Source organism: Diospyros lotus, chromosome 1 (assembly GCF_014633365.1).
Source record: "Diospyros lotus cultivar Yz01 chromosome 1, ASM1463336v1, whole genome shotgun sequence".
Taxonomy (NCBI): Eukaryota; Viridiplantae; Streptophyta; class Magnoliopsida; order Ericales; family Ebenaceae; genus Diospyros; species Diospyros lotus.
In genome coordinates, this window is record NC_068338.1 from 32,495,205 (window position 1) to 32,519,743 (window position 24,539).

General features: G+C 40.7%; 2 protein-coding genes and 1 non-coding gene across 3 annotated transcripts; all 3 read right to left on the minus strand.

Moving 5' to 3' along the window:
- Positions 1-673: 673 nt before the first annotated feature.
- TRNAI-UAU (transfer RNA isoleucine (anticodon UAU)) lies at positions 674-747 on the minus strand. The gene has a single exon. It is a non-coding gene; the product is annotated as a tRNA-Ile (tRNA).
- Positions 748-1,131: 384 nt separating this feature from the next.
- LOC127791807 (zinc transporter 6, chloroplastic) lies at positions 1,132-4,022 on the minus strand. Its single transcript, XM_052321904.1, has 2 exons — positions 3,207-4,022; positions 1,132-1,648 (listed from the first exon to the last, which is right to left on the minus strand). The coding sequence occupies exons 1-2, from the start codon at positions 3,870-3,872 to the stop codon at positions 1,334-1,336; spliced, it is 981 nt and encodes a 326-aa protein (XP_052177864.1). The 5' UTR covers positions 3,873-4,022; the 3' UTR covers positions 1,132-1,333.
- A 6,782-nt stretch (positions 4,023-10,804) lies between these two features.
- LOC127812151 (probable N-acetyltransferase HLS1) lies at positions 10,805-12,891 on the minus strand. The gene is made up of 3 exons (XM_052352489.1): positions 12,491-12,891; positions 11,863-12,346; positions 10,805-11,754 (listed from the first exon to the last, which is right to left on the minus strand). Exons 1-3 carry the CDS (start codon positions 12,692-12,694, stop codon positions 11,246-11,248), a joined length of 1,197 nt encoding a protein of 398 aa, XP_052208449.1. The 5' UTR covers positions 12,695-12,891; the 3' UTR covers positions 10,805-11,245.
- Positions 12,892-24,539: the final 11,648 nt, after the last annotated feature.

A 24,539-nucleotide genomic window follows, 5' to 3' on the forward strand; every position in this document is an offset into this window, starting at 1 on the left:
TGGCCCTAGCCCGGTCCCAGGCCAGGCCCCAATGGGCCAGCCCGTCGGGCCGGACCCATTTTGCCATCTCTAATGATAGGTTTGTGATTTGACCATTGATTTGAATGATATTTATTAGTACGCGTTATATATAAAAAGAAGCAGGAAGTAGGCGAGACAGCTGAAGCATCTGACGGGCTGGAATATCTGGAAGGAATTAACCATTTAAAGCACAGTCCAACTCCAACTAGCCCCTAATTCCACATTCATCCCCCAGCAATTACAGTGATCAAATTGAATTGCAATTAATCACAACCCAAACCCAACTAAGTGGATGATTTTATTTGTTATCGAGCCATGGAGTTTGGTGTTTGGATGTGACTGATAATTTGTTTTGTCAAAATGAACATACATTTGACAGGGAACTAATTAAACAGAGGTACAAGTGAAAATTTGGGAGCATCAATTGGAATGGTCCTTTAATTAGAGCACGTTACGTCGTTATAAATTGGGATTGGGTTGTCCACTGAGCCAAAACACTTTTGGCAGCACATGCATATCATTCCTGTTCAACCGACCCTCAACCTACGAATGGAACAAATTTTTACTTGAATCCGACCCATGCCCGACGTCTTGAGACCAAAAATCGAACAATATTAATGCACGATCTCGATTCTTGGGGCAAAGGAAGGTTTGATCCCGGCGGGGCTCGAACCCGCGACCTTCGGCTCATAAGACCAACGCTCTAACCAACTGAGCTACGGGATCGGACGAGAGGGGCGTTGCACTTAAAATTAACATATAAGTTGTTGTTGGAACATATAAACCGACTTGAGGGCTAAGTTAATGAATAAAAAATTAGGGCCCATTTCGATGTTGTGGGTGATGGCATTGGGCACTACCCACAAAAAGAGAGACAGGTATGAAGGAAATTGATTAATTATGAAGGAAGCCACTTGACTGGCTCAAATGAAGTCCACTTAACCCCGTCATGTAACAAAGTCCCTTCCCCCCTGCAAATTATTTAGGGCCCAACAAAAGACAACCACAGCTCCACTTTGTCAAAATTGGCCAACTAGTCACTTCCCACTTCCCTGCGCTTTCTTCTTTCTCTTTTCTTTCATTTTATTTATAATTAATAACAATAACATGGGAGTAAACCACCCAACAATTGATGGTGTGACAACTTTAAATTAGGTTAAACATTATCGCATCCGCACAGACAACAAAATACTACTTGGACCCTTGGCGGATCAATTGATAGGATCCATTGTCCATTGAGGCCGATATGGGATGTACAAAAGTAGTAGTGACTTTTTTGCACTGCATCTGCAATGAAGAAGAGGCTTAATTTTTAGGCCCAAAGAGCGAGGATTGACATGGAGGCAGAGCCCAGAGCAAGGGCAACGAAGGACACCTTCTTCAGCCATGCCTCCGAGCTCATGAGCTTGCTGTGGAAGAAGTCCAGGGCAATGAGATCCACCAGAGCCATGTATATAAGTATTCCCGAAGATAGGGAACCCAACAGCCCTTCCAAAATCAAGGCATTGGGGCTGTTGTCGTCGTAGCCGGTCAATGAGAAGATGATCATCCCCAACGCTATTCCCATCGGAGTTGTCACCGAGAACATGAAGCACATGTATGCCGTTGTCCCGAAGCTGAATCCCGCCTGCCATTACCAACGCCATAACATCGTCAGCAATATCTACAACAAAACTGACAAGAACAACAACAATTCCAATATATCCTTAATCTCATCAGCCGAGATCGTTAGCATACATAAATTTTATACACACTTAACGTATATCGCTACTAAAGTGTTAAGAACAACTTGCAAGTTAGAGGTGGGGATTTTAAGAAATTCATGGTTACGTGCATAGGGGGATGCCCGTGAATCCAATCCATGTAACGGATATCACGTGCAGTGTTAGATATAATAAATACGGTTAAAAAATTGGACCCAAATGTTATCCCATATATATAATACGTATTATGCATCAGCATATCATATGCGTTCCTCCTCGGCCTGCACCATGTCAGATGATTACATAGATGCCCAGTACAGAGTCGTGCTTCTCTTCTTTTTGGGTATAAGATAAGTTAAGCCACGTCACACACACACATATATATTATAGACCTCAAATCCCAATGCGACACTTTAGGACTTAAAGCATAACCTTTCCAACAAAGGAGAAATTAATTCGGGTGGGTAACTGTTAAGTGTTACCTGTTTCTAAAACTATTATAAGAGTACAGGAAATGATACTCATTTACTTCATAATCACTGCTGGGCATCAATATTGTTACGATTTGAGATAGTGGGTAAAATATGGTCAGCACGTATATGCTCATGAGTCCACTTCATCAGATATTTGTGAGCTTAATTGGCATGAATTAATCTAATCTATTTTGCCCTAGAGATTGACAGAGTGGGTTATCAAGGAAGTCAAAAAGAGTAAAATGTTCTCATCTAAATTATAAATTTATAAAATGTGCCAATGGTTATTCTCTCCTCTCCCTTCCTATGGCCACCGATGCAACCGTCGTCTTGCCGCCGCCTTTGTCTTACCGTCGTCGTCTCGCTGCCATTGTCTCACCTTACTGTTATCACCTCACCACCTTGCCTCGCCTTGTTAATCGTCACTGCATCCTCCCTCCACTAAGAATGCAACAATGGTTGGCGATGTAGCAGTTATATCGGCAGCATGGGAAGAAAGAGAAGAGAGAAGTGGACAATGGCACATTTTATAAATTTACAAAATACACAGAGAGTACTTTGATTTTTTTTGACCCCATTAAGTAAGCCGCTCCGTCAATTTCTCTAGCACTGCCCAATTGGCATAGACTGGGTCACTCGGTTCAACGAAAACTGTGCAGTAGATGACGCTAAACCTCGATCTCATATATGAGTTTCAATAATTTCAAAATGGTGGTAGTTTGTTGCCCGGATATATTTCACACGAAATGGTTACTGCCAATTAAATCCCAGACGGTATGGCTTACGTTTGGCTGGATATGCATAATCGCAATGGGTGGTCAAGGCGAGCACGCCAAGACTCTTTTCCTAATCGAAGGGCTAATATTGGTCCACGTACGTCACTGATTGGAAGAGCCCGGCAGGGCTACTGACTTTTCTGCACCCGTCGTCGACGGACGGTCGTATCCCTATCGTACAATTCCTATTCCTATACGAGTAATTTGTTGAATTTGGTTAAGGGTACCCTTACCTGAGCAATACAGCCTCCGAGGCCCATGCCTTCGAAGATCTGGTGGAAAGCGAGGGCGGCGACGAGCGGCCGGATGGTGCACTTGTTCTGAGACATCCCCATCGTCACGCCGATGATCACCGAGTGGAATATTATCCCGATCTCCAGCACCTGAGACACCAGCCTCTGCTTCATCTTCAGCATCTCCTCCTGCTGCATCTCGCCGACAACCGCCATCTCCACGCCGCTCTCCGCCGATTTCTTCTTCTCGCTCGTGCCGATTGGCTCGTAATGGCCGTGGCTGTGGCTATTGACGTGCGAGGCAGCGCTCAGGTCGACGAGTAGAGCGGTGAGGACACCGATCAAGGTGATGAGACCGGAGAAGGGAAAGTCCTTCCAGGGGTGCCGCGACGCCACCTGGCAATCGGAGAGCGCGCCGAAGGCGTCGGGGAGGACGTGGACGAGCGAGGTCGAGAGAATCACTCCGGCAGCGAAGCACTTGATTATTAGGATGGCCTTGTCGTACACCGGCTTGCCCTGGAACAGCCGCGCCAGCATAACCGGCGACGATATGCCGGCGACGCTGGTCACGAATATGATGAAGATCGAGAGCAGCTTGAGATGGGCAGCGGCCCGGCCGTCGCGGCACGCCAGCTCCCGAGCCGTATCGGTGGCGCACAAAGCCATAATTAGCAATACCTAAAGGTCAGCGAGAAGGAAGAAAGAAAACAAAAAAATATACAGTGAGACACAGAGAGCGTTGGCTTGACTCTGGAGCCTGGATTGGAGTCTTGATGAGCAGCGGCAGGAGGAGGAGGAGGAGGCTGTAGGCAAGAAGAGTCCACTTTCGGGATTTTATTGTATGTTAGTGACAGCAGCGGGGAGAGTGGGCCAAGAATTTAAGATTCGGGTCCCACAGGCTCTGAATAATTAATCAATCTTTAATTGAACATCCAGTCCAGTCCGACGAGGGTACGGTATATATATAACTGACTCTGTTTGAAAGATCAAAGATCCGCTCTGATTGATTTTTTGGGGCATTTTTCACTCCTCTTCCTCTTTTAATGTACACATATAATATATTTTTAACATATAATATAATATAATTTGGGTCTTAAAAATAAAATAATATATACAGACACCCCTATTCTATTCTATACGTAACATTCTCAGGGTTACCATTTCAAAATTCAAAACCAAATTCATGCATTAATACCGCAGATGAATTGTGAAATCGGATTCACGGCTCGCGCTCACGGGTGTATAATAATAATAAAATAATTAAGACCGACCGCGGGACCGCTAGTTGTAGTTGGTTGAACATTCCATTCCAACTGCGGTTCATTATGTGAAAGAAAGGCCTTCAGTTGGGCTTGGAGGTCAGTATTCAATTTAGAGACCGGCCCATATATATCTCAACGAGGCTAGGCCGGGCCGGCCGAATCAAAATTTAATAAGGGAATTTCAAATGATAAAATTTTGAAATAATTAAGATTGTGAAAAAAAAAAAAAAACAATTCACGTCATTAGATGATCAGGACAGATCATTCTCTCTCTCTTTTTTTTTTTAATGATTTTATTATTATTAATTTATAATGTTAATGCATAAAAAAATTAAATGATGTCATTCCTTGATCAGATATTAGCCAGGCTCTTTAACATTACGTGCATTATTAGAACAGAACAAGAAGAAGAAGTAAGTAAAGAACAAAATGATTGGTGCATGCAGCATGCTTCATGAGGTTGATGTCGTCTTAAGTTTTGTTTGGAGCGATGGTAACAATTTGAGGTGCCGTGCTAAGCCAAGCCCGGCCCATATGGCCATCCAGTGGCCATTTAATTGAGCTGCAGGCCCACAACCTACCAATGGAATATTCTGCTGAATCAAGAGTTAACAATAACCATAGTAGATTAATAAGCACTTAAAATAATGAAAGAAAATATAATTTGTCGAATAATGCAAAATCGAAGTGCTGCATAACCTGAGATCTATCGTCATAGTTTTATGATGACGATGACAATTAATTGAGAGAGTGAGTGCTTGGATTGATTGATTGGGCACAATTAATTCAATTTGTATATATAGTGGGCTGCTGCTGCTTCTTGTTATTATGTATATTATTATGTATATTATTATTATTATAATAAGGTTGTTCTCGATCCTAATTCCCTTTGAGTCCTTTACTACCAAATTTAATCATTCGATTTTGTCCCAATTCTGGAGATGTGAGCTTGATGGCAGACTGACCTAACCTAATCGGACAGGAGGCATTATCTATCATCATGCTCCGAGGAGACCGCATAATGTTCAAATTTTGTAGATTATTATATATATATATATATGTACCCAAACTTAGGTTGCTTGCTGCTGCTTTTGGGCTTGCTTATTTGATTCTATCCTTTGAAATTAAAGTTTTATGGTTTCGATATAAGTTTGTTAATTAAGAATAATTTGCGTGCGTTTCAATTTAAATTTAAAGTGATTTTAGAATAAAAAAATAAATAGAAGAATTTAATTAAAAGAATATCCTTAAATATGTCATTTTAACTGACAGTATTAAATACAAGACTTTGGGATATTTGATTTAATAAGTCTACTGCTCAAGTTAACGAACAGAGTTTTGTATTAAATGATTAGTATGTGGACCCTACCCTACCCTACTCAATCATCCATCACCAATTTGTGGACAAACTTAATTTCCTCCTCCTGCCAATAACAAGCGTTAATTTCAGTGCCTAATTATATATAGTTCAAAATTAATTGCTGCTGATTTAAGAAAGGATAACACCACCGTACACTACTCAAGTCAAGTAATTAAAGATTCCATTAATTATTAGTGTTGTAAGTGAAGCTTCAAAAATGACATCGTTTCTTGTAGGGGCAGGAGGGTCTTTTTCTGGCAACCCCTATGACGGCTCAAAATGGCAGCATTTTGGGCCCAAGGTGGAGGGCCAAAACGGCAACCTCCCTGTCATTTCATTTGACATGCTGGTTTTTATCTTTTAGCTTGCCTTTCTCCTGATCATCGATGCTCTGCTCTTTTCTTTATATGACTTGATCTCCATTGCTTGAGTCGTCTTTATATCAGCTACAGTCTCCTCGGGATCGGTAGAGTGACGGCCTCCGATTATCTGCTACATTAGGGTTTGTTTTGATTATTCTTCTGTTCTCATTCTCTTAGTTTTTTTGGATGTTCTCTATTTTTGCTCTATTATCTAAATTGTAAGCCTCTAACCTTAGATTGTAGTTATAGGGTCGACCTAATTTTCATAGGGTTTTTCGTTGTACAGTGAGATAAGAGAGTTGTTGTTTTTTGGTTTTGTAATCGGTGGCTCGCTGGCTGTAATTTTTTATCCCTATAATGCAGTGGACTCTCTTTGTCGGAATTCAACGTGAACATAGCCCTCTTTAATGAGTGAATCACGATAAATCTCTTGTGTTTATATTGTGTTCATTATTTTATACTTGTTTATAGTTCTCTATCCATTCTTTTGTATATGTTTTTTGGTCGCTGCTATTTGAGTATTAAGGGGGTTGATTAGGGTTGAGCTTTCGGCTCCTCCCGACAATTAGAGTTTTATATATAACAAAAGGCTTAGGTTAATTATTATTTCAAGTGTAATGATCTAAGTATAATATAATGCTTAGTATATTGTTATATCTATATATATATATATAGTAGGTTCTATTTTTAAATTTGGTGTTGGTATTACTATAAGTATTGTAATTATTTCTTATAAAGAAAAAAAAAAGGGGGGGTATTTTCTAATTTTGGGGGGGGACGTAAGGAGGACTGGCGGTGGTCATCTCATTCAGGACGATGAGTCATGCACCCCTCCATTTTTTCTAATTGCTATGATTTTATTTGGCTGCTCTATATATACTTGTACTGAAGCCGACAACAGATCTAAATACCAAACTTGGTGGGATCGAAGAATCTTTAGTATTAAAATTTTCTCAGGATTCTGAGTTTCATTCTGTTTTTGTAATGTTGTCTCCTAGTGATGTGAATCCAGCACAGAAAAAGAAAATCTGTATTTTTATTTTTAATTTTTTGTATTATTTTATAATAATTATGACCTTTAATTCAAATTTAAGAAGATATCTACAATTGAAAATTTAATTTCCTAGTTCATATTCTAATAAAGACATAGATATATAAAGTAATATTTTTTTTGTATATTTATATATAAGTATTAGGTTTATCGATAAGTACCTAATATTCTATAATTATTATACTAATATTATCATAGTAATTTTTTTATCTTTGTTCAAAATTTTTCCCAATTTGAATCTATCACGTAAATCTTTTGTGTTTGAGACAAATCACTTAATTTTAATTTTCCTTACAATGTAACCACATTTTGAATTATTTGACAATTCCTTTACTAGAGATAATGAGTTAGCACTGATTGTACTAGCATTAGTACACGTCAACATTGCTTTGTTGGCACATTGGCTGACTGGGTTAAGTCACCCAATAAATGTGCGACACAGGTTGCGTGGTCCTCTACTCTCACATGTCATCAAATTTGTCTCCTCCCATCGATCTTGTGTCAAGCTCACGCTACCTTGCATCAACAATCAAATTGAAGAAAAGAATATTACTTGTACAAATAAATAAGTGAGTTATCAAAAAGATGATTGAAGACGTAAAATCATAAAAATATTCTCATCCAATTTACAAATTTACCACCTCTACTCTTAGTTGCCTCATCTCTCCTCAGCCATGGCCATCACTAGCAAGCTCCACCTCACCTTGTCGACTGTTGATGCATCTTGTCATCGCCTCGTTATAATGCCTCACACGATTATTGCTACATCTTGTCGTCTTCTCGCCATAGTCATAACGCCTTGAGCCAACCGTTGCTGTACCATTTCGTCGTTGTTGCCTTTAGATGAAGTCGGATTAGGCTTTATGAATCAATTTCGATCGAACTTAATTTGCAGATTAAGTCGGGTATGGTTCATCCAGGATGAAGCTCGGGTAATGATGAATTCTAAATTTCATTATCGAATGAAGTTCAATTCAATTATCGAGTTTGTACATATCTTCGATACATATAACACCATCCATCGAAGAATGCTGGGGCACATCGAATTCGATGAGTCCCACTACTTGAAAGTCACATTTGACTTTGCTTGATTCTTTGAGTCCTGTCCGTTGGATTGGGTCATTCACAATTACACGACACATGTCACACATTCACTGGGTGACTTAACCCAATTAAGTAAGTGTGCCAAGAAATCAATGCTGACGTGTTCTAATGCTGATCTAGCCAGTGCCAGGTCACTAACTCCAGTGAGAGAATTGTCGAAAAATTCAAAATGTGGTCACATTATAAAGAAAATTAAAATTAAGAGATACACCTTCAATAAATTGATGTTTGGTGACCAAAATAGAAGGAACCTATAAGTTTGGTGACCCAGGGTGTCTTTTACCTGGCTACGTGGTTAATTGTTTTATTTTAACTGGAAGATAATCTATACTGTTCACGTCCAACTATAAAATAATAAAATATTATTTATATAGTTTAATTTTTGTTTTTTTAAAAAGAAATAAGTCTCAATATATTGTAATGATAAAATTGTTTTTGTTTCAATATTGTGGCTTAAAAGTTATAGATTCATATGACAAAAAACAATTTCTTTGGTTGTTTAATTTCTTTTTCAGCAAAATACATAATAAAAAGTAATTGGGAAAATGAAAAATGCTTCAAAATTAATTCTGGTGCTTGCAACTTAAATAATAGAATAGATATATATGGTACACCGCAGTGAAATTATACCTTGTCAAGTATACAAGCAATGAATGAATGATTTTTTAATAAATTTTAAAAATAAACATATATAGAGTTTAATTATCTTGTATATGTATATTATAGATGATTTGTATATCACAAAGTATATATATATATATATATATATGATTACTATGTAAAAATATATATACCATTAATATATGAGAACTTGATATCATTGTCACATTGAATACTTTTTCCTAGTCTTCTTCTTTGGAAAATTCCCAATGAAAAGGGTTGGCTTGTCTCCACCAATTAATATGTTACTTTCTGCTATATCATACTAATTAACTCACTGTCTGTTTAAATAGTCACAAGATAATTGAAATTAATTAATGATAAGGTAAAATAGATGACATTAAATAATATTATTTTATATTTTGAAAATTAATTATGAAAAAATCTGTTTGACCCCCCCCCGCCCCCTTTATATATCCTAATATATAATAATTATAAAAAATATTCTTTTTGTGAATAAAAATATTTTTATGTTACAAAAAAATAGGATTAAATAAATAAAACAATTTATCCCTAGCTAGATTTTAATTATAGCAATTGAAAGTTATAATATAGGGCGCTATCATCTATTCTTGAGTTGTAACTCTAATATATATAGTAATTATTATAAATATATGTATGTGTTTAACATGTTTAAACATATATAATTTAAGATAGATATCAAAGGAATATATATATATATGTATGTATAAATAATATTCTCGATCGAGTACTGATCTTAGTTATGATAATACATTATCTTGATGTGTAGTATATTAATCATCAGCGTGATATCGCTGGCTGTTTAATTGATGGATTTACACTTTGAAGATTCCCTTCTCTTAGTTACCACACTTTAGTTATTGGATATTATTCGGCACACTAATTAACAACAAAGGTAAAGCAAGGGAATACAGATGTCAACGGCAGACAATCAAAGCCGCCCGCTGAATCATGCGGACCACTCGTTCCCCGGCCAAAATTATTTCCCCGGCCCCGACGAATTAATTAGATGATCAAATCAGTCAATTAATTAAAGCTCTCCACAAATTAAGAATCGGTGCACTTTAGAATAAATATCGATATCGTCTTTGCTTGCTTGCTTTCTTTGTTAATTAGACTGACTCCCAATTATCTTCACTTTCGTCGTCACTCTCATGATGCTAATCATCATTTCATTAGCATTAATTTGTTACCAGGTGGTCAGGTCCTCGTTGGCTGGCGCATATACATACATAATAATTGATGGATAATGTGGAGAAGCAATATATGTCACCACACGGTTCGTGCCATTTGTGCACTGAGAGAGTGAATTTTTATTATTTACATATATAGATATGTACTTTACTTTATATTTAATTACGTACGTGTGGTATATATCTCTCGATCTGCGAGAAAAATAGCATTCTTCTTTAATTAGCTGAATAATGGAATAAATTCCCAAACCGTGCTCCATGATTTTTTTTTTTTTTTGGGGGGGGGGGGGGGGGGGGTCATCACCCAACCCAACCACATCGCGCAAATACGTTTATTTTGTTTCAAGGTAATTACAATATATTGAATGATCATCTATCTATCTGCTTAATATAAATTTAATTGGCGAACACATGCACACGAACACGAATATATATATCTAGGATTTGATGGCCATTTAATTTATATATATTTACGTCTGCATATATATATATATCGGTTATCGAGGTCGATGCGACGAGACACTGCAGGTGTGGTGCGAGGGATTAATTGTTTGATTTATTAATTAATAAATAACCCAGAGATAATTAGAAACCCGCTTACAATATTTCGATGTTTGTTTTGCTTATTGGCTATGTTATTGTTCTTTCACTTCATGGAGACCATAAGCTGTTAAGGTCGCACGTTGGCTTGTCGAGCTTACAGCGACGGGACAATGGGCAAACGTGCCGAAGTATAGTTCATTTCGCTATCCTAAAGTAGATGGGACAAATAAGCTGGACCACTGCCCCCCGCTCGATTAGTCCAAATCGAAAGCTAGCTACCAAAAAGGATGGACTTAACCATCAAAGCCAGGCAGGCAGAAAGGAGGCACCCAATTAGGGAAATCTTTCGAGATACATCGTGTCACAGATGTGAAAAGAACAAGAGGAGAGGAACGTAGCAAAGCCCCCGGCAGCGAGATGTGTAGTAGATACTAGATAGATAATACACGGAGATATTAAACAGTACTATCGATCAGAGTTGGGTTTTCAATTTCGGCTGAAATTGTACGGCTAATTGATTGATTATACCTCTCTTGGATCTACAAAGAGAGCTGATGATTTTAGTGGCGTTTTTGTCAATTCGTCAATGGAGCTTCTCTCTTCTTTCTTCAAGGCCTTTACGCACCACAGATCCTCCGGGCATGACAGCAACTTCCAATGTGGGATGTGAACCTTCAGGCTGTCGCCACCACCAACTTCTGTCACTATAACCTTGCAGCCTTCCGCCATGGTGGCCATGTTGTGGACAAATTTACACAGTGTTTGGACCAGCTTGCCGGACGATGGACCCTCGTGGAGAATTCCGTAGAGGAAATAGAATCCAAACGGATCGAAGAAGTCGGGCAATTCTGTGATTTTGAAGCACGGCAATAGCCTGCGGATAGCTCTCGAATACATTTCGTATAGGAAGCACGACGACGTCCCTCTCTCCATCCTCAGCTTGAACAGGCCGCCGCTGTTCCAAACGCTCAGCATGGCCCAGCTACTAGGAACTCTCCCTCTCAACCCGAATTCCGAAAGTTTTGCATGCCCTGCAGAGCCAATAACAAAATTTGATCTCCGTTGGTTTTTATTTATCGATCGGTACTATTTTAAATATATATATATATATAATTTAACTACAAATATATAAAACTCGCCTTTAGGGTAGGCGACCCAAGTCCCCAGGCTGAGCTTGTTGCAAAGTATTTTGTCTATATCATGAGGGAAGAACTCGGCCGAAGCCATGAACTTCTTGTACAGAAACTCGGCTTGTTCAATCTTGAGCTTAGCAATCTCAACGCTTGGCGACAGATTATAAACGGAGTGGGTTTTAACCGGCTGGACCAGAATTGACGGAGTTCTGAACTTGACGAATCCGAGCTTGTTCACGAAGAGGTTAACCGAGGCCAGATTGTCTTTCTCGGTGGCCATGTAAGCGTAATCAACTTGGTTGGCGACGAACCATTCCTGTAAACGCTGAACCAGGCTCGAACCAATCCCTTTTTGGCGGTGAAAATGGGAGACTCTTAGGCCAAGGATATAACCCACTTTGGCGCCGTCCTTGGATGGCCGGTGATGAAGCGTGACCACCTTTATAGTGCCTTGAATGACACCAACAATCTCGTTGTGGAGCTCAGCCACCTAAGAAAGCAAGTTAATTTCGATATACACACATATATATATGTATGTATCTTTTCCGATAAGACATCAAAATCTAAGTAGAAAGCAGCAAAGGAAGCTAGTAAAAGAGAGATTAAATGGTGGGCGTGAAACAAGTGGAAGTACCAGCATTTTGTACAGTGGACAGTTGCGAACTCTACAAATGGGGTCACCCATTGTATCCACGAAGAACACACGTTGATCGGCCGGCCCTACCTCGCATCGCCTTCCAAGCTCTTCCACTCGGTCTCTGTCGATTTGCGCTTTATAGCTTCGTATCTTCAAACCCTTAAATGCCATTCTTTCTAACACATGTATTTGCTGCAGCATAGAACTGGAGAGAAGCCTTTAACTGTGAAACCCTAGTTGGCTAGAGAGGAGAATGAATGCCGGCCGGGTTGTGGTCTTGATGAGATTGATGATGGATGGTGGCTGGCGCCCTATGATTTATATACATATCATACATGTATAAAACATATATATGGCGTGTGTGTAACGAGTTGATCAACATCCAATTCTAAGCCTGAAAACAATATGATGGTAGACAAAAGGTCATTAATGATAAAATGTGTCCCCTTTTTTTGTCTTTAGGCTTTCCACAAAGCTTAACTTAATCGGCCCACCCATGGTAAGATATATAACCTCATGCTTACGCCATTGTACATCTAAGTTCGTACGTGATCAGTAGTTGTTGTTGGCCAACCCTGATGGGACTTGGAAAATGATTTTTGAATGCAATTTTATTTTATTAATTTTCTAAAATATAATATATTACTACAGTATTAAAGAATTGTATCAAGTTATCTTATTGGATGAATGTACTTTTAAAAAAAAATTGTGTTTCTTTGTTAATATTGCAGCTTGTATATTCAATAGATATGTATGTGTATATTCTCATTTGTGATGTTGTTATTTATATGTATATATGTATAAATAGGTGTAAATTCAAAGAATTAATCTTAAATGTGTCATGGGTGACTCTAATTTTATATTAAAATTGATGATTAACAAGAAATAAATATACCCTTTATGATATTGGTAACTTAATTAGTGTTGCAACAATAATAATTATCAAGTGCATGACTACATTTAGTGTGTGTTTGAGGGTCCTGGTAGATTGAGCAAGCTAGCTAGCTACATTTTTATAATTAAGAGGTGTGTTCCCTTTTCCCAATTTCGCATAAAAAAAGAAGAAGAAGAAAAACTGATAAGAGAAATTGTTTTTCCTTTTACTCCTTCATGCATGCACTTAATCAATCTCTCATGTAATTTAAATTCGTAATTAAACCATATGATATGAATGATTCAATTAATTATTAATTAACGGGTTTAATTAATAAGTAGGGGAGTTTTTTATTTTATTGCATATATATAAATATATATATAGGGTGGTCCCCCCTCCCATCTTCTTAAGCACTTAGATTCGAAAGTGAATGGCGAAACCCACTATGACCATGTCTCGCTTTCAGCTAAGTCAGTGGGATCAATAAAATTAGCACATATTATATGGATTGAGCACCTGTAATGTTCTGTCTTATCCATTAAATTATTTGTTCAACCTCCTTAGATTTTATGGTACTGTTGCATCCATCCATCGGTTGTCTCTATCCCAATCTCTTCTAGATTGAGTTACTGTACAGGTAGATAGATACATGAAGGGTTCCTTCCCAAGTTATAAAACTGGTTGGTAATTAACCTTGGATGTGGATGATGAAAATTCCTAGATATATATATAGCTAGCTAGAAGAACAATATTAATTCTATCTATATATGATGCCTATTGAGAGATTTGGTTCGTCTCAACTTTAATCACCTGGTTAATTGTAAATCATCGAGGATATTAATATATTACAATGAACTCTTATTATTAGCTTTTTATGTGATTATTATACGTCTCTTTCTCATCTTTTTTTTTTTTTTCTCTTCTGCTGCCTTGGGCACTTTCGATGCACCATATATATATATATATATATATATAATGGCAACTACTGGCTCAACTTAATTATTCATTGTTGTTAATTGTAAAAAGCAACCCCCCGCCGTCCGGGCATTATGAGGAAGGAGGACACGTGCAGCCCATGTGGGCAAGCCAATCGCGCAGCTCACACGTGTGAAAATTCTGTATGGCATGCGGGCCCCACCACAGATGTGGGGTCTTATTCTCACGGTTCGAGATTTTTTTAATCCCCACAAAACAAATGAAAGGAAAGGAAAATGCTCGCTGCCTCTGCTGCTGCTGGAACGGAGTGTACAATCTGTCGGCTCCCAGTTTTTCCTCGCTTTGCATTATGTTGTCGGCTCCTCTCTCTCTCCCCGTTTTCTCCTCTTTCAATTCACCACTTACAATATGTCACATCGGCTTCGGTCGGCCCCACGTAGTTTCTGTGGAGCGGGAGGAATCGGGTGTGCCCCACTCCCCCCCCCCCCCAAGGAACAGGAGTCAGGCAAGGGCTGATTACACTGTCACCTGTCTCTCACGGAATCCGCTGGAAACCGTAGGTCTAGTTTGGACAAGTAGATGCCTGCTCGGCCACGGGTTGCAGTAGTTAAATAAAAAGGGTTAAAGTTTGAGAAAATTAGTAAATTGTCAATTTTTTTATTGAGAATTTAATAAATGTAATTGTGTTTTAATAAATTTCATTACATTAATAAAAATACTGACACTTTAATTAAGTTTAGATGTCGACATTCTAAATCGATCGATAGAGATTTGTTAACCTGCACTTGTATGGTAGATCCGAGAGGTGAACAATGAGGTATCCGGTCTGGTTTGCCGAGCCGACCACCCATCCTTGCAAGGAACTACGACATTCCAGTTAGTGAGCGAGTAAGCAAATATGTTGGGTGTTTTTAAGTTTTTTCTTGTAAAGAGTACGTACCGTGGCCCTTAAGAGAACTGGTTATAATATATATATATATATATATATATTAGTAAAAAGTTTTCTTGCCTGCTCCGTATGTGTAGATGTGATGGGATGGAATAGCCGGCGGGGGTGTCCCTACCGCGGCAAGGTGTCGACGAGACCCTCATTAATGAGGATGAGATCTCCCATTAATGCGGATGGGATCTGAGGGGGATGTTTGGAAATCCATTTGCGGCTGTAATAATGTTGTTGCTAGAAGGCCAGGATGGGACTGGCATGGGTCGGTGAGATGGGCCGAGAGAATTGGCCCAAAGAGCCCAATCAGGGTAGCCCTTGGGTTGCCGGTATGTCGCAACACGCGTCTCTTCTGTGATGCGAGCTTACAAGCTAAGCCGACGAGCTATGAAGGTCGCTGGGAACTCGCCCAGAGTGTAGCTGGGGGCCGTTTGAATATGCCAAAGAGTTAGAGGTGCTACCGGGAGCTCACTTGCCCCCGATGTTTAACCCCGAGCTTCAGCACTATCCGAGCTCGCTTTAACGAGCTCAGTTCGATCTATTGAGCCTTGGACATTTGGGCCGAATCATCATGTTAAGTCCGGCCCACACAAAGTGAAGCGAGAAATACCCATAACATTAAGCCCCCCAGCTCACAGCGCGACTTTCGGGCTAGGAGCTGACACATGCCTGGCTGCTTTGGTCTTCAATACGTCGTTTTAGCTTCATGCCCAATCGTTTCAAATCACATTATTTCACGCTGCACATCTTGTCTGCGACGCATTTAATGTGCACATTTCCCATAACTGTTAATCATCATGTCTGTATTCCCTACGCTTTCACGCACCGCCATTGGATCTGGGGAAACTCGTCAGTCTCTTCATCCAACAGCAGGTGTCTTGAGTTATAAAAGGGAAAATGGGGTCATTTGGCTCCCCATTTACCGTCTCATTTCAAAGATTTCCCTAGTTCTTGCAACTTGCTTTCTTTCGATTTCTAGACTCCATCGCCATCGGTCCCAAAGCCTCTCCGCTCCAACTTCTCAACTCGTTCCTGTTCGCGATCTTTGCAGCAATCCACTTAAGAACAGTGAGTTCCTCGTATCTCTTCAGTGTGCTTCGGCTCTGCTTCTATCCTTCTTATTATTTTCGCCCCTGTACCTTGTCTCTTGGCAATGGCGGGGTGGATTATGGAAGTAGGCTCCGCCTATCTCAGGAGTTTCGGTAAACTTAGAAATTCTAGCCCCCCTTTTTCTTTTGAGTCATGCCTTATTGCGAAGCGTGCGACCTGACATGTCGAAGGCGTCTCTAGGAGCTTTGATTCGACGCTCTGATTCTTTTCTTCTTTTTTAGATGTCGACATCAGGTCAGAAGTGTCGCAACTACAGGGTAGAAAGCGATGACACCTCCAGCTCTTTGGGGCAAAGAAGAATGATGCTTCTGTGGACTGTTCAAGACATGGCTTCATCTCGTTCAGAGGTCGCTGAGAGAGCTCTTCAGCGTACTGCCCCTGTTTTAACCTAGCGATTTGCCGAGGAGCATGCGGCTCGTGAGATCTTTAAGCGGTATCCCTCGAGGCTGACGATAGGCGAGCTGACGTTGCACGCCGCCACATACCGCCTCCCTTGTGGGACTCGTTTGATGGTCCCTTCCCCTGGTGACCACACAGCTTTCCCCCCATGGGGTTTGTTGCCATTAGCCCCCAACACTTAGAGTTCGGTTTTAGGTGTCCACTCTAGCCTTACTGATTAGTGGTTAATTTTATAAAAATTTTGTTATAATTATACCCTTCTTTTGATCTTAAAAATGGTTTAAATTAGATATTAATATATATTTTATGGTTATATACAAGTTTAAATTGAAAAATGAATGAAATGAAATTTTAAAGTAAAATTTAATAATAATAATAATAATATATAAAATTATATATAATACATATACATCATTATATGCATGCATGTAATATATATATATATAATATAATCTAATATATATATATGTGCTATGTGTAATACAATATATAATATATAATTTATTAATAACATTAAATTATTATTTTTTTTAGGCATGAAGAATTCAAATCCATGAAGACTTAAAGTCTATGAAGAATTCAAGTCCATGAAGAAATCAAGCCCATGAAAAATTAAAGTTCATGAAGAATTCAAGCCCATGAAGAATTAAGGCCCAATTTGAGCAACCCATGGAAGATATTATTTGGAGAAGGCCCAAGGATTATTTTTAATCCTAATGAAGATTAAAAACCAATTTATAGAAATCTATTTTTATTTTTTATGTGAGAGCTTTATTAGGTGTGTTTTTTAGCTAAAATTCATTTAATTATTAGGTGGATATTATAGCTAAAATCCATTTAACTTTATGAGTGCTTTATTAGGTATGTATTTTAGCTAAAATCTATTTAATATTAAGTGTGTATTATAGCTAAAATCCATTTAACTTTAAGTGTGTGAGTGCCCATTAGATATAATTATGTCTAGTTGAATAATTGAAATTGTGTGGTTTGTATTGCATCTTGTGGCCTATAAATAGATCACTTGATTGCATTTGTAAGTGTGATTATTATTCTTGAATAAAAGTTTAGTTGTTTCCTTATAATTCTCTTTTTGAGAATTGTTCTTGTTCTTTCTCATTTTCTTTAGTACTTTCTCTTATAATCTTACTTTTTTTTTTCTTCTTTTAAATTCTTATGTCATTTATTGTCTTTTAATTATTCACCGCCTAAATGGCCGGTTAATTTATGCCTTTAAATTCCTGCAATTTTAATTCTTGTCTTTTAATTATTCACCGCCTAAATGGTCGGTTAGTTTATGTCTTTAAATTTCTGTAATTTTAATTCTTGTCTTTTAATTATCCACCGCCTAAATGGTCGGTTAGTTTTTACTATTTTAATTCCTGCCATTTAAATTCTGTTATTTAAATTACGTCATTTAAATTCCTGTCAATTAACTTTCAAATAAAAATGAGTAGCTAAATCTAATCTTGGGTTAAGGCAAGGACAGTGTCCAACGCCAATGATTCCCAAAGAAAGCTGCGCTTTAAATAAGTAACATTAATTTAAATTTCAGTATGAGTGTGTATTAATTATTGAAAAATCACTAGGTTTGGATTGGAGCGTAAGCCTAACTTAGAGCTTTCATGCCATGTATGAGAGTTACTAGAACTGGAAACGCTATCATACCCAAACTCAGATGATTAATTTAGTTGTTTTGTGTATTAATTGCAATTGAATTTATGGTGGTTGCTTAAATTAGAATCCCGCATATCATGTATGGGGATTGCTTAACCTAGAACTATCATCATCTCTAATTGCATTTAACAACAAACCCTCATATCTGAAATTAAATTAATGTTGCTAATCTTTTATGCTAAAATTTGGGAATCATCGGGTTGGTACTGAAATTGTCTTAACTCAAGCACTATCCAAATTCATATTTTTACGTTTAATGTTTATTTCAATTTCTGCCTTACCTTATTTTCTAGTATCTGTTGTCTAAAAAAAACTCATAAAAAAACCTTTTTGCCAATTTGTCCAAATGGGTGTGCGTGTGTGTGACATTCTTTTTCTTTTTCCATAAATAAATCTCTCAGTGGACGACCTGGATTCATCTAGAAAATATAAATTTAAATTTGGATTACGACTGCACTCGTACACTGGCGAGTATAAACCTCTCACTAAAATAAAAAAAATATAAAAGTTTTATTATGATTTGTTCTTATTATGTTTTAATTGTAGGGTGAGAGTGCAGTCACTTACCTCATAGATATTTTGAATGACCTTAAGCTCGCTCATTTCCAGTTGACGCCTAATTCGTACGCCCAAATAACCTCTCTCGCCCTTCTTTTCAAAAGGAACAAACTTCCTCTTCCAACTCCTAGAGTACTTAGGTACCTTTATTCTTTCAAGGGTACCAAGGACAGGCTGTATTACATGGCAGCTCACTCCTCAGAATGCAAGAGAGTCTTGCCTTAGGGAAGGGCCAAGGGCAGGTCTAACGTTGGAGACTACAAGTCCCAATGGTTTTACCTATCTTATTCCTCTCTCAAAGACCTTAACAACTTCAGTTTCGTTCTTGTGCCGAGTGAGTAGTAATTTCCCACTCCCCCATTCTCTTTTTTTTTTTTTTTTTTTTGTGTACATGTAGTCATCAATTCGACTATGCCTATCTTTTCTTCATATGTCTTTCTGGTTTTACAGATGTCATCGGGGGGCAGCTTGAACTAACCATTTCCGAAGCGCAAGGTCTTTAAGCGGCTTCAGACTTAAAGACTGACGAAGACGACTGCAAGTTCTGTGAGTCCATTCTTTGCGATTATCGGCTTGCCCCTCATTTTGGTATCAAGGAAGTCAGAAAAAGGCGACATCGGAATTCGTGGACAAAGGGAGATAAGGTCAGTTTTTGACGAAGTTGACTTCGACAGGAGTCTAGTTAGGGAGAGTAGAGCTTGCAGTGAGGTTACCATTGCAACGCTACCGACACTATCTGAGGCGATGAGGCTCCAGCTCGAATGACCCGGCTCTTCTGCGCTCTCCAGCGTCCCCAAGGCTGTCCGTGCATCTTCTTCCCTTGCGAAGGCCCAAGGGCTTGGAGCTCGCATTGAAGTGGCCAATTCGAGGCACGACCCCCTCTGTCTTTCGGGTGCTGAACCTGCGCCAGTGGCCGGGGTTACCTCAAGGTCCATTCTTGCCGGGACCTCTTCACAGCCTGGGGCAGCCGAGATCGTTGCGAGTCGCAGGAAATCTGTGGCTTGCGAGGAAGTTTCTGGGAGCAAAAGGAAGATTCCTCCAACCTCGCAGCTCGATCAGCGGGCCTATGCGGACAAGAGGAAGAAAACGAGCGTCTCCGCAGGGCCGGACGCGTCTGACGTCATGGCCGGTGGGACGTATTTAGCCCCTCTTCTTGACAGCATGAACCAGATCCTTGGTAATTATGCCAAGAGCCTGAACAGGAAGGAAGTATTGGGCAAAGCGCTTGAGGATTACGTCGCTCGTCACAGTCTCCTGGTGAGGTTCCTTTTCTTGTCCTTGTACTTCTTTATTTTACCTTAATCTTTTTTTGTTTTTGAGTGTGCTGACTTCTCCAATTTTGTAGGCTTCTTTGGGCGTCTTTAAGTTGAAGGAAGAAAGAGCTCGTGCCAAGAAAGAAGCAGATAAGCTTGAGGCTGCTACCGAGGGGCTTTAAAGGGATAAAAAGAAGTTGGAGGACAGCCTGGCCTTCGTCACCGGTGAATCACGCAGATATCGAGGTTAGGCCGAAGGCCTATAGGACCGAGTAAGGGAGGCTGAGAGGGCCAAGAAAGAGGCCGAAGACGAGCTGTATCGTGAGAAACAAGTGCTTGACTTGGCTTGTTCCCAAGCCACCTCGAAGCTGAATAAGGCCGAAGCAGACTTAGCTGCAATGCGAGGCGAACTAGAGCGGTCCTGACAAGAGATCGAGCAGCTGAAGGTCGATATCGAGCTCCGGGTTGCAAGGGAGCGCGAGAAGGTCGAGTCCAACGTCTGTGGTGCGTTTCTTTTTACTTTGTGGAAAGCGCACCCAGATCTCAATTTCTCATTCTTTGGGGAGGAAGCGGTGGAGGCGGTGAAGAAATACGTCGCCGATGCTGCGAGTTCCCAAGTCGATGCCCCTACGTCCAAACCCGATCAGGTCGTGGTCGATCTTTCTGCTAAGGACACCACCAACCTTACTTCCCAAGGCGTGGCGACTCCAAGCCGAGATCCTCTAGGCCATTAGACTATTATTATTATTATTTTTTATTATATATATATTTTTGTATTTTGAATTTTGGAAACAATACATTTCCTTCGTTTAATCAGCTTTCTACTTCCTTGTCATTTACTGCGATCTTTGAAAACACAGCATATAAACGAGCTTAAATTCAGTTAACTCGAGCGTGTCTTTAACTTGTAAACAAGGAAATTTGAAAACAAACGGCTTTAAATGACACATCGAATAAGATAGCGCTAGCTCGGACCCCATGCTCAATAGATCCTGGATTACGGGATCAAATCCAAACTAACATGTCGTAGCATGATAGTTGTTAAATTAATTCAAATTTTGCCATCAAGTTATATGCCCAGGTGGGTTATGGTTTGCCCCCAGCTAACGTACCATGACTTTTGAGGGCTTTGGTGAGATCAAGATGATCAGTGAGGCAGGTCGCCGTTCATGCGTTTTGTCAAGATAACAGGACCCCGGCCAGTAAACCATGACTGTTTTTAAAGGGTGGTGACTCGTTTTAGCGCCAAACCATGACATTGCAGCCAAGATGAATGGGCTTCGCTTTGTCAACCATGACCTAGGGTGAAGACTAAGATGAATGCTCAGATAAGCCACAAACCATGGCACGTTGTCCAAGTTGAATGGGCCCCACCTCGCAAACCGTAGTCTTCTATCCCTCAAGTTATTTTCTGGTTCGTATTTTTAACAACCAAAGCATGGGTGTAGAAAGATTTATCAGAGATAAAGAACACGTTAATATGGTGTAAACAAAATTTTGTTGCTCGATTTAGCGAAATAAATGTCAACAAAGTTCACAATTAAGAATGTAAGAGAGGGAGAAAATGTTTGCCTATCGGAAGTATGGTCTCCGATGCTCCGCGTTCCAAGCTTGCGAGAGAATTGCTCCGTCCATATTGGCCAAGTGATACGCTCTGTTGCCAAGATTTTCCTTCACAGTATAGGGGCCTTCCCAGCTTAGGCCCAATGTCCCTTCACTGCTCTTCTAAGCTCCGGGAAGGACAAGGCGTAGCACGAGGTTGTTGACTTTGTAACATCGGACTCAGACCTTTCGATTATAGTATCTTGCCACGTGCTGTTGGTAAGTTGTCATTCTTAGGCAAGCTATCTCCCTTGTTTCCTCAAGCAGGTCGAGACTTGAGGCCGGTAATTGGTCATTATGCTCTTGGTCGAAAGTGTCTCTTCGCTGGCTTGTTACTTTATTTTTCGCTGGGATCATCGCCTCGAATCCATATACCATAGAAAATAGGGTTTCTCCTGTGGTTGTGCGAGCTGTGGTTCAGTAAGCCCAGAGCACGGTTTGTAGTTCATCCACCCACGCTCCCTTTCTTGATTCCAACCTGGTCTTTAATATTTGTTTGATGATCTTGTTCACGGCTTCGACTTGACCGTTGGTTTGTGGGTGGTCCACGGCTGTGAAACTTTTTCTGATCTCCAGTGACTCATAAAATTGTACGAACTGCTCGCTGGTAAATTGAGTCCCATTGTCGGTGACTATTTGTTGAGGGACGCCGAACCTGCAGATGATGTTGTTCCACACAAAGTTTTCTACCTTTGTGGTGGATATATGTGCGAGCTCCTTTGCCTCCGTCCACTTGGTGAAGTAATCTACAACTACGATAGCATGCTTACACCCGCCGCGAGTTGTTGGAAGCGGCCCGATCAGGTCGATGCCCCACACGACGAAAGGCCATGGGCTGCTCATTTGCTGAAGATAGGCGGGGCGAGCTCGTGGCACTCTTGCAAACGTTTGGCATGCATCGCACCTCCTTGCTAGGTCCGTAGCGTCTTGCTTCATGGTAGGCCAGTAAAAGCCTTAGCGGAATGCCTTCTGGGCCAGGGATATCCCCCTAGCATGATTGCCGTAGTGGCCGGCATGGATTTCATTGGGAATCACTTGGCAATCAGGCTCATCGATGCATCTGAGTAACGGGACTAAGAACCCTCGTTTGTACAACATGTCGTCGTAGATACAATATTTGGCCGCCCGGGCTCTAAGGCGTCGAGCCTCGAGTTTGTTATTTGGCAACTGTGCCCTTTGCAAATAGTCCACGATCGGTTTCATCCATGAATCTGGCCTTAGCTTGACTGTCAATGTCTTAGTTCTTTTCTCTGCGCTCAGTGTTGCTAGGAACTCTATGGGGATGGTTCCCAATGAGTCAGTTTCTCCAACTGAAGCCAAACGAGCTAAGGCATCGGCATGAGAGTTCTGGCTGCGCGGGACTTGATTCACTTCGTACTCGTCGAAAAAGTGTAACAATTCCTGAACTTTCTGGAGGTACGCTACCATCTTTGGGCCCTTTGCCTGATATTCCCATTGCACTTGGCAGACCACGAGCTGGGAGTCGCTGAAAATCTTTAGCCGCTTTGCCTTGACTTCTTTTGCTAGGCGGAGACCGGCTAGTAGTGCTTTGTATTCGGCTTCATTGTTGGTTGCTCTAAACCCGAACCTCAATGCGTAGGGGATTTTGTGTCCTTCCGGGCTCACCAGGAGTACGCCAGCTCCCAACCCATGCTCGCTGGAAGAGCCATCAACAAATAATTCTCAGAATGGCGAGGTTGGGGGGGCTGGTTCTTCTGCCAGCCCCATAAATTTAGCAACGAACTCTGGCAGTAACTAACCCTTTATGGCTGTCATTGGCTTGTATTTTATGTTGAATTGGGCGAGCTCGATCGCCCATTTGAGAAGGCGGCCGGATGAATCAGGCTTCTGTAAAATTTGCTTCAGGGGATGTTTGGTCAACACGCTGATCTGATGGGCTTGAAAATAGGGGTGTAGCTTTCGGGATGCGACCACTAGGGAAAAAACGAGCTTTTTCATGGAGAAGTATCTTGTTTCGGCGTTGAGTAGCCTGTGGCTTACATAGTATACCGGGTATTGAACCCGGTCTTCATCTCAAATCAGGGCGGCGCTTACTGCGTACTCAGACACCCCTAGGTAGACAATTAGTTCCTCCAGCTGCTGGATTCTCAACATTAGTTCCCCCATTATGGGGTCCTGATTCGCCGACCGTCCGGTGGGGGGTTGTTCTTCTCGTGCGAAAACTGGTCCTGAGCAATGGCGATCTCGCGGGGGAGGCCGCCCCCTATTCTCACGGTCAAGGGAGCTGCGGTGGGTGCCATGGCCACTGCTGATCCCTGCCAAGGAATTCCCATGTCGTGGATTCCCAAGTCGGCGATCCCTTTCATGGGCATATTCGTGGCGATTTCTACTAGGGCTGGTACCCGTCATTTGTTTGGCGAGGTGTGCCCCAGGCTCCCTGTCGTAGCATCGCCACTGTTCCGCCCTTCGAGAATGTAGGTTGGAGGAACGGACCGAGCCAGCTCGCCTCGTGTCCCTCCTACCTTCTCTTTCTTCTGGAGGGGGTCCGCCACCTGGAGGTTGAGTGCGCCTGTGCTGCCTGGGCTTGTGTCTGGGCTAACACCTTTACTGCATTGGTGAGCTGCATGACAGTGTTCTCCAGTGTTTTCTGACGTTGCTGCCATATCTGTGTTACTTCTACATCGGCGGTTGGAGTCACGGGCGGGTAAGGGCACCGCGAAGGGATTCCAAGAGTAGCTT

Coding starts and splice junctions, on each gene's coding strand:
- LOC127812151 (XM_052352489.1), bottom strand. CDS start 12,694: ATGCTGCAGCAAATACATGTGTTAGAAAGAATGGCATTTAAGGGTTTG. Junction 12,347..12,490: donor GTCCACTGTACAAAATGCTG/GTACTTCCACTT, acceptor TTGCTTTCTTAG/GTGGCTGAGCTCCACAACGA. Junction 11,755..11,862: donor TTGGGTCGCCTACCCTAAAG/GCGAGTTTTATA, acceptor TTGGCTCTGCAG/GGCATGCAAAACTTTCGGAA.
- LOC127791807 (XM_052321904.1), bottom strand. CDS start 3,872: ATGGCTTTGTGCGCCACCGATACGGCTCGGGAGCTGGCGTGCCGCGAC. Junction 1,649..3,206: donor TCGGAGGCTGTATTGCTCAG/GTAAGGGTACCC, acceptor TGGTAATGGCAG/GCGGGATTCAGCTTCGGGAC.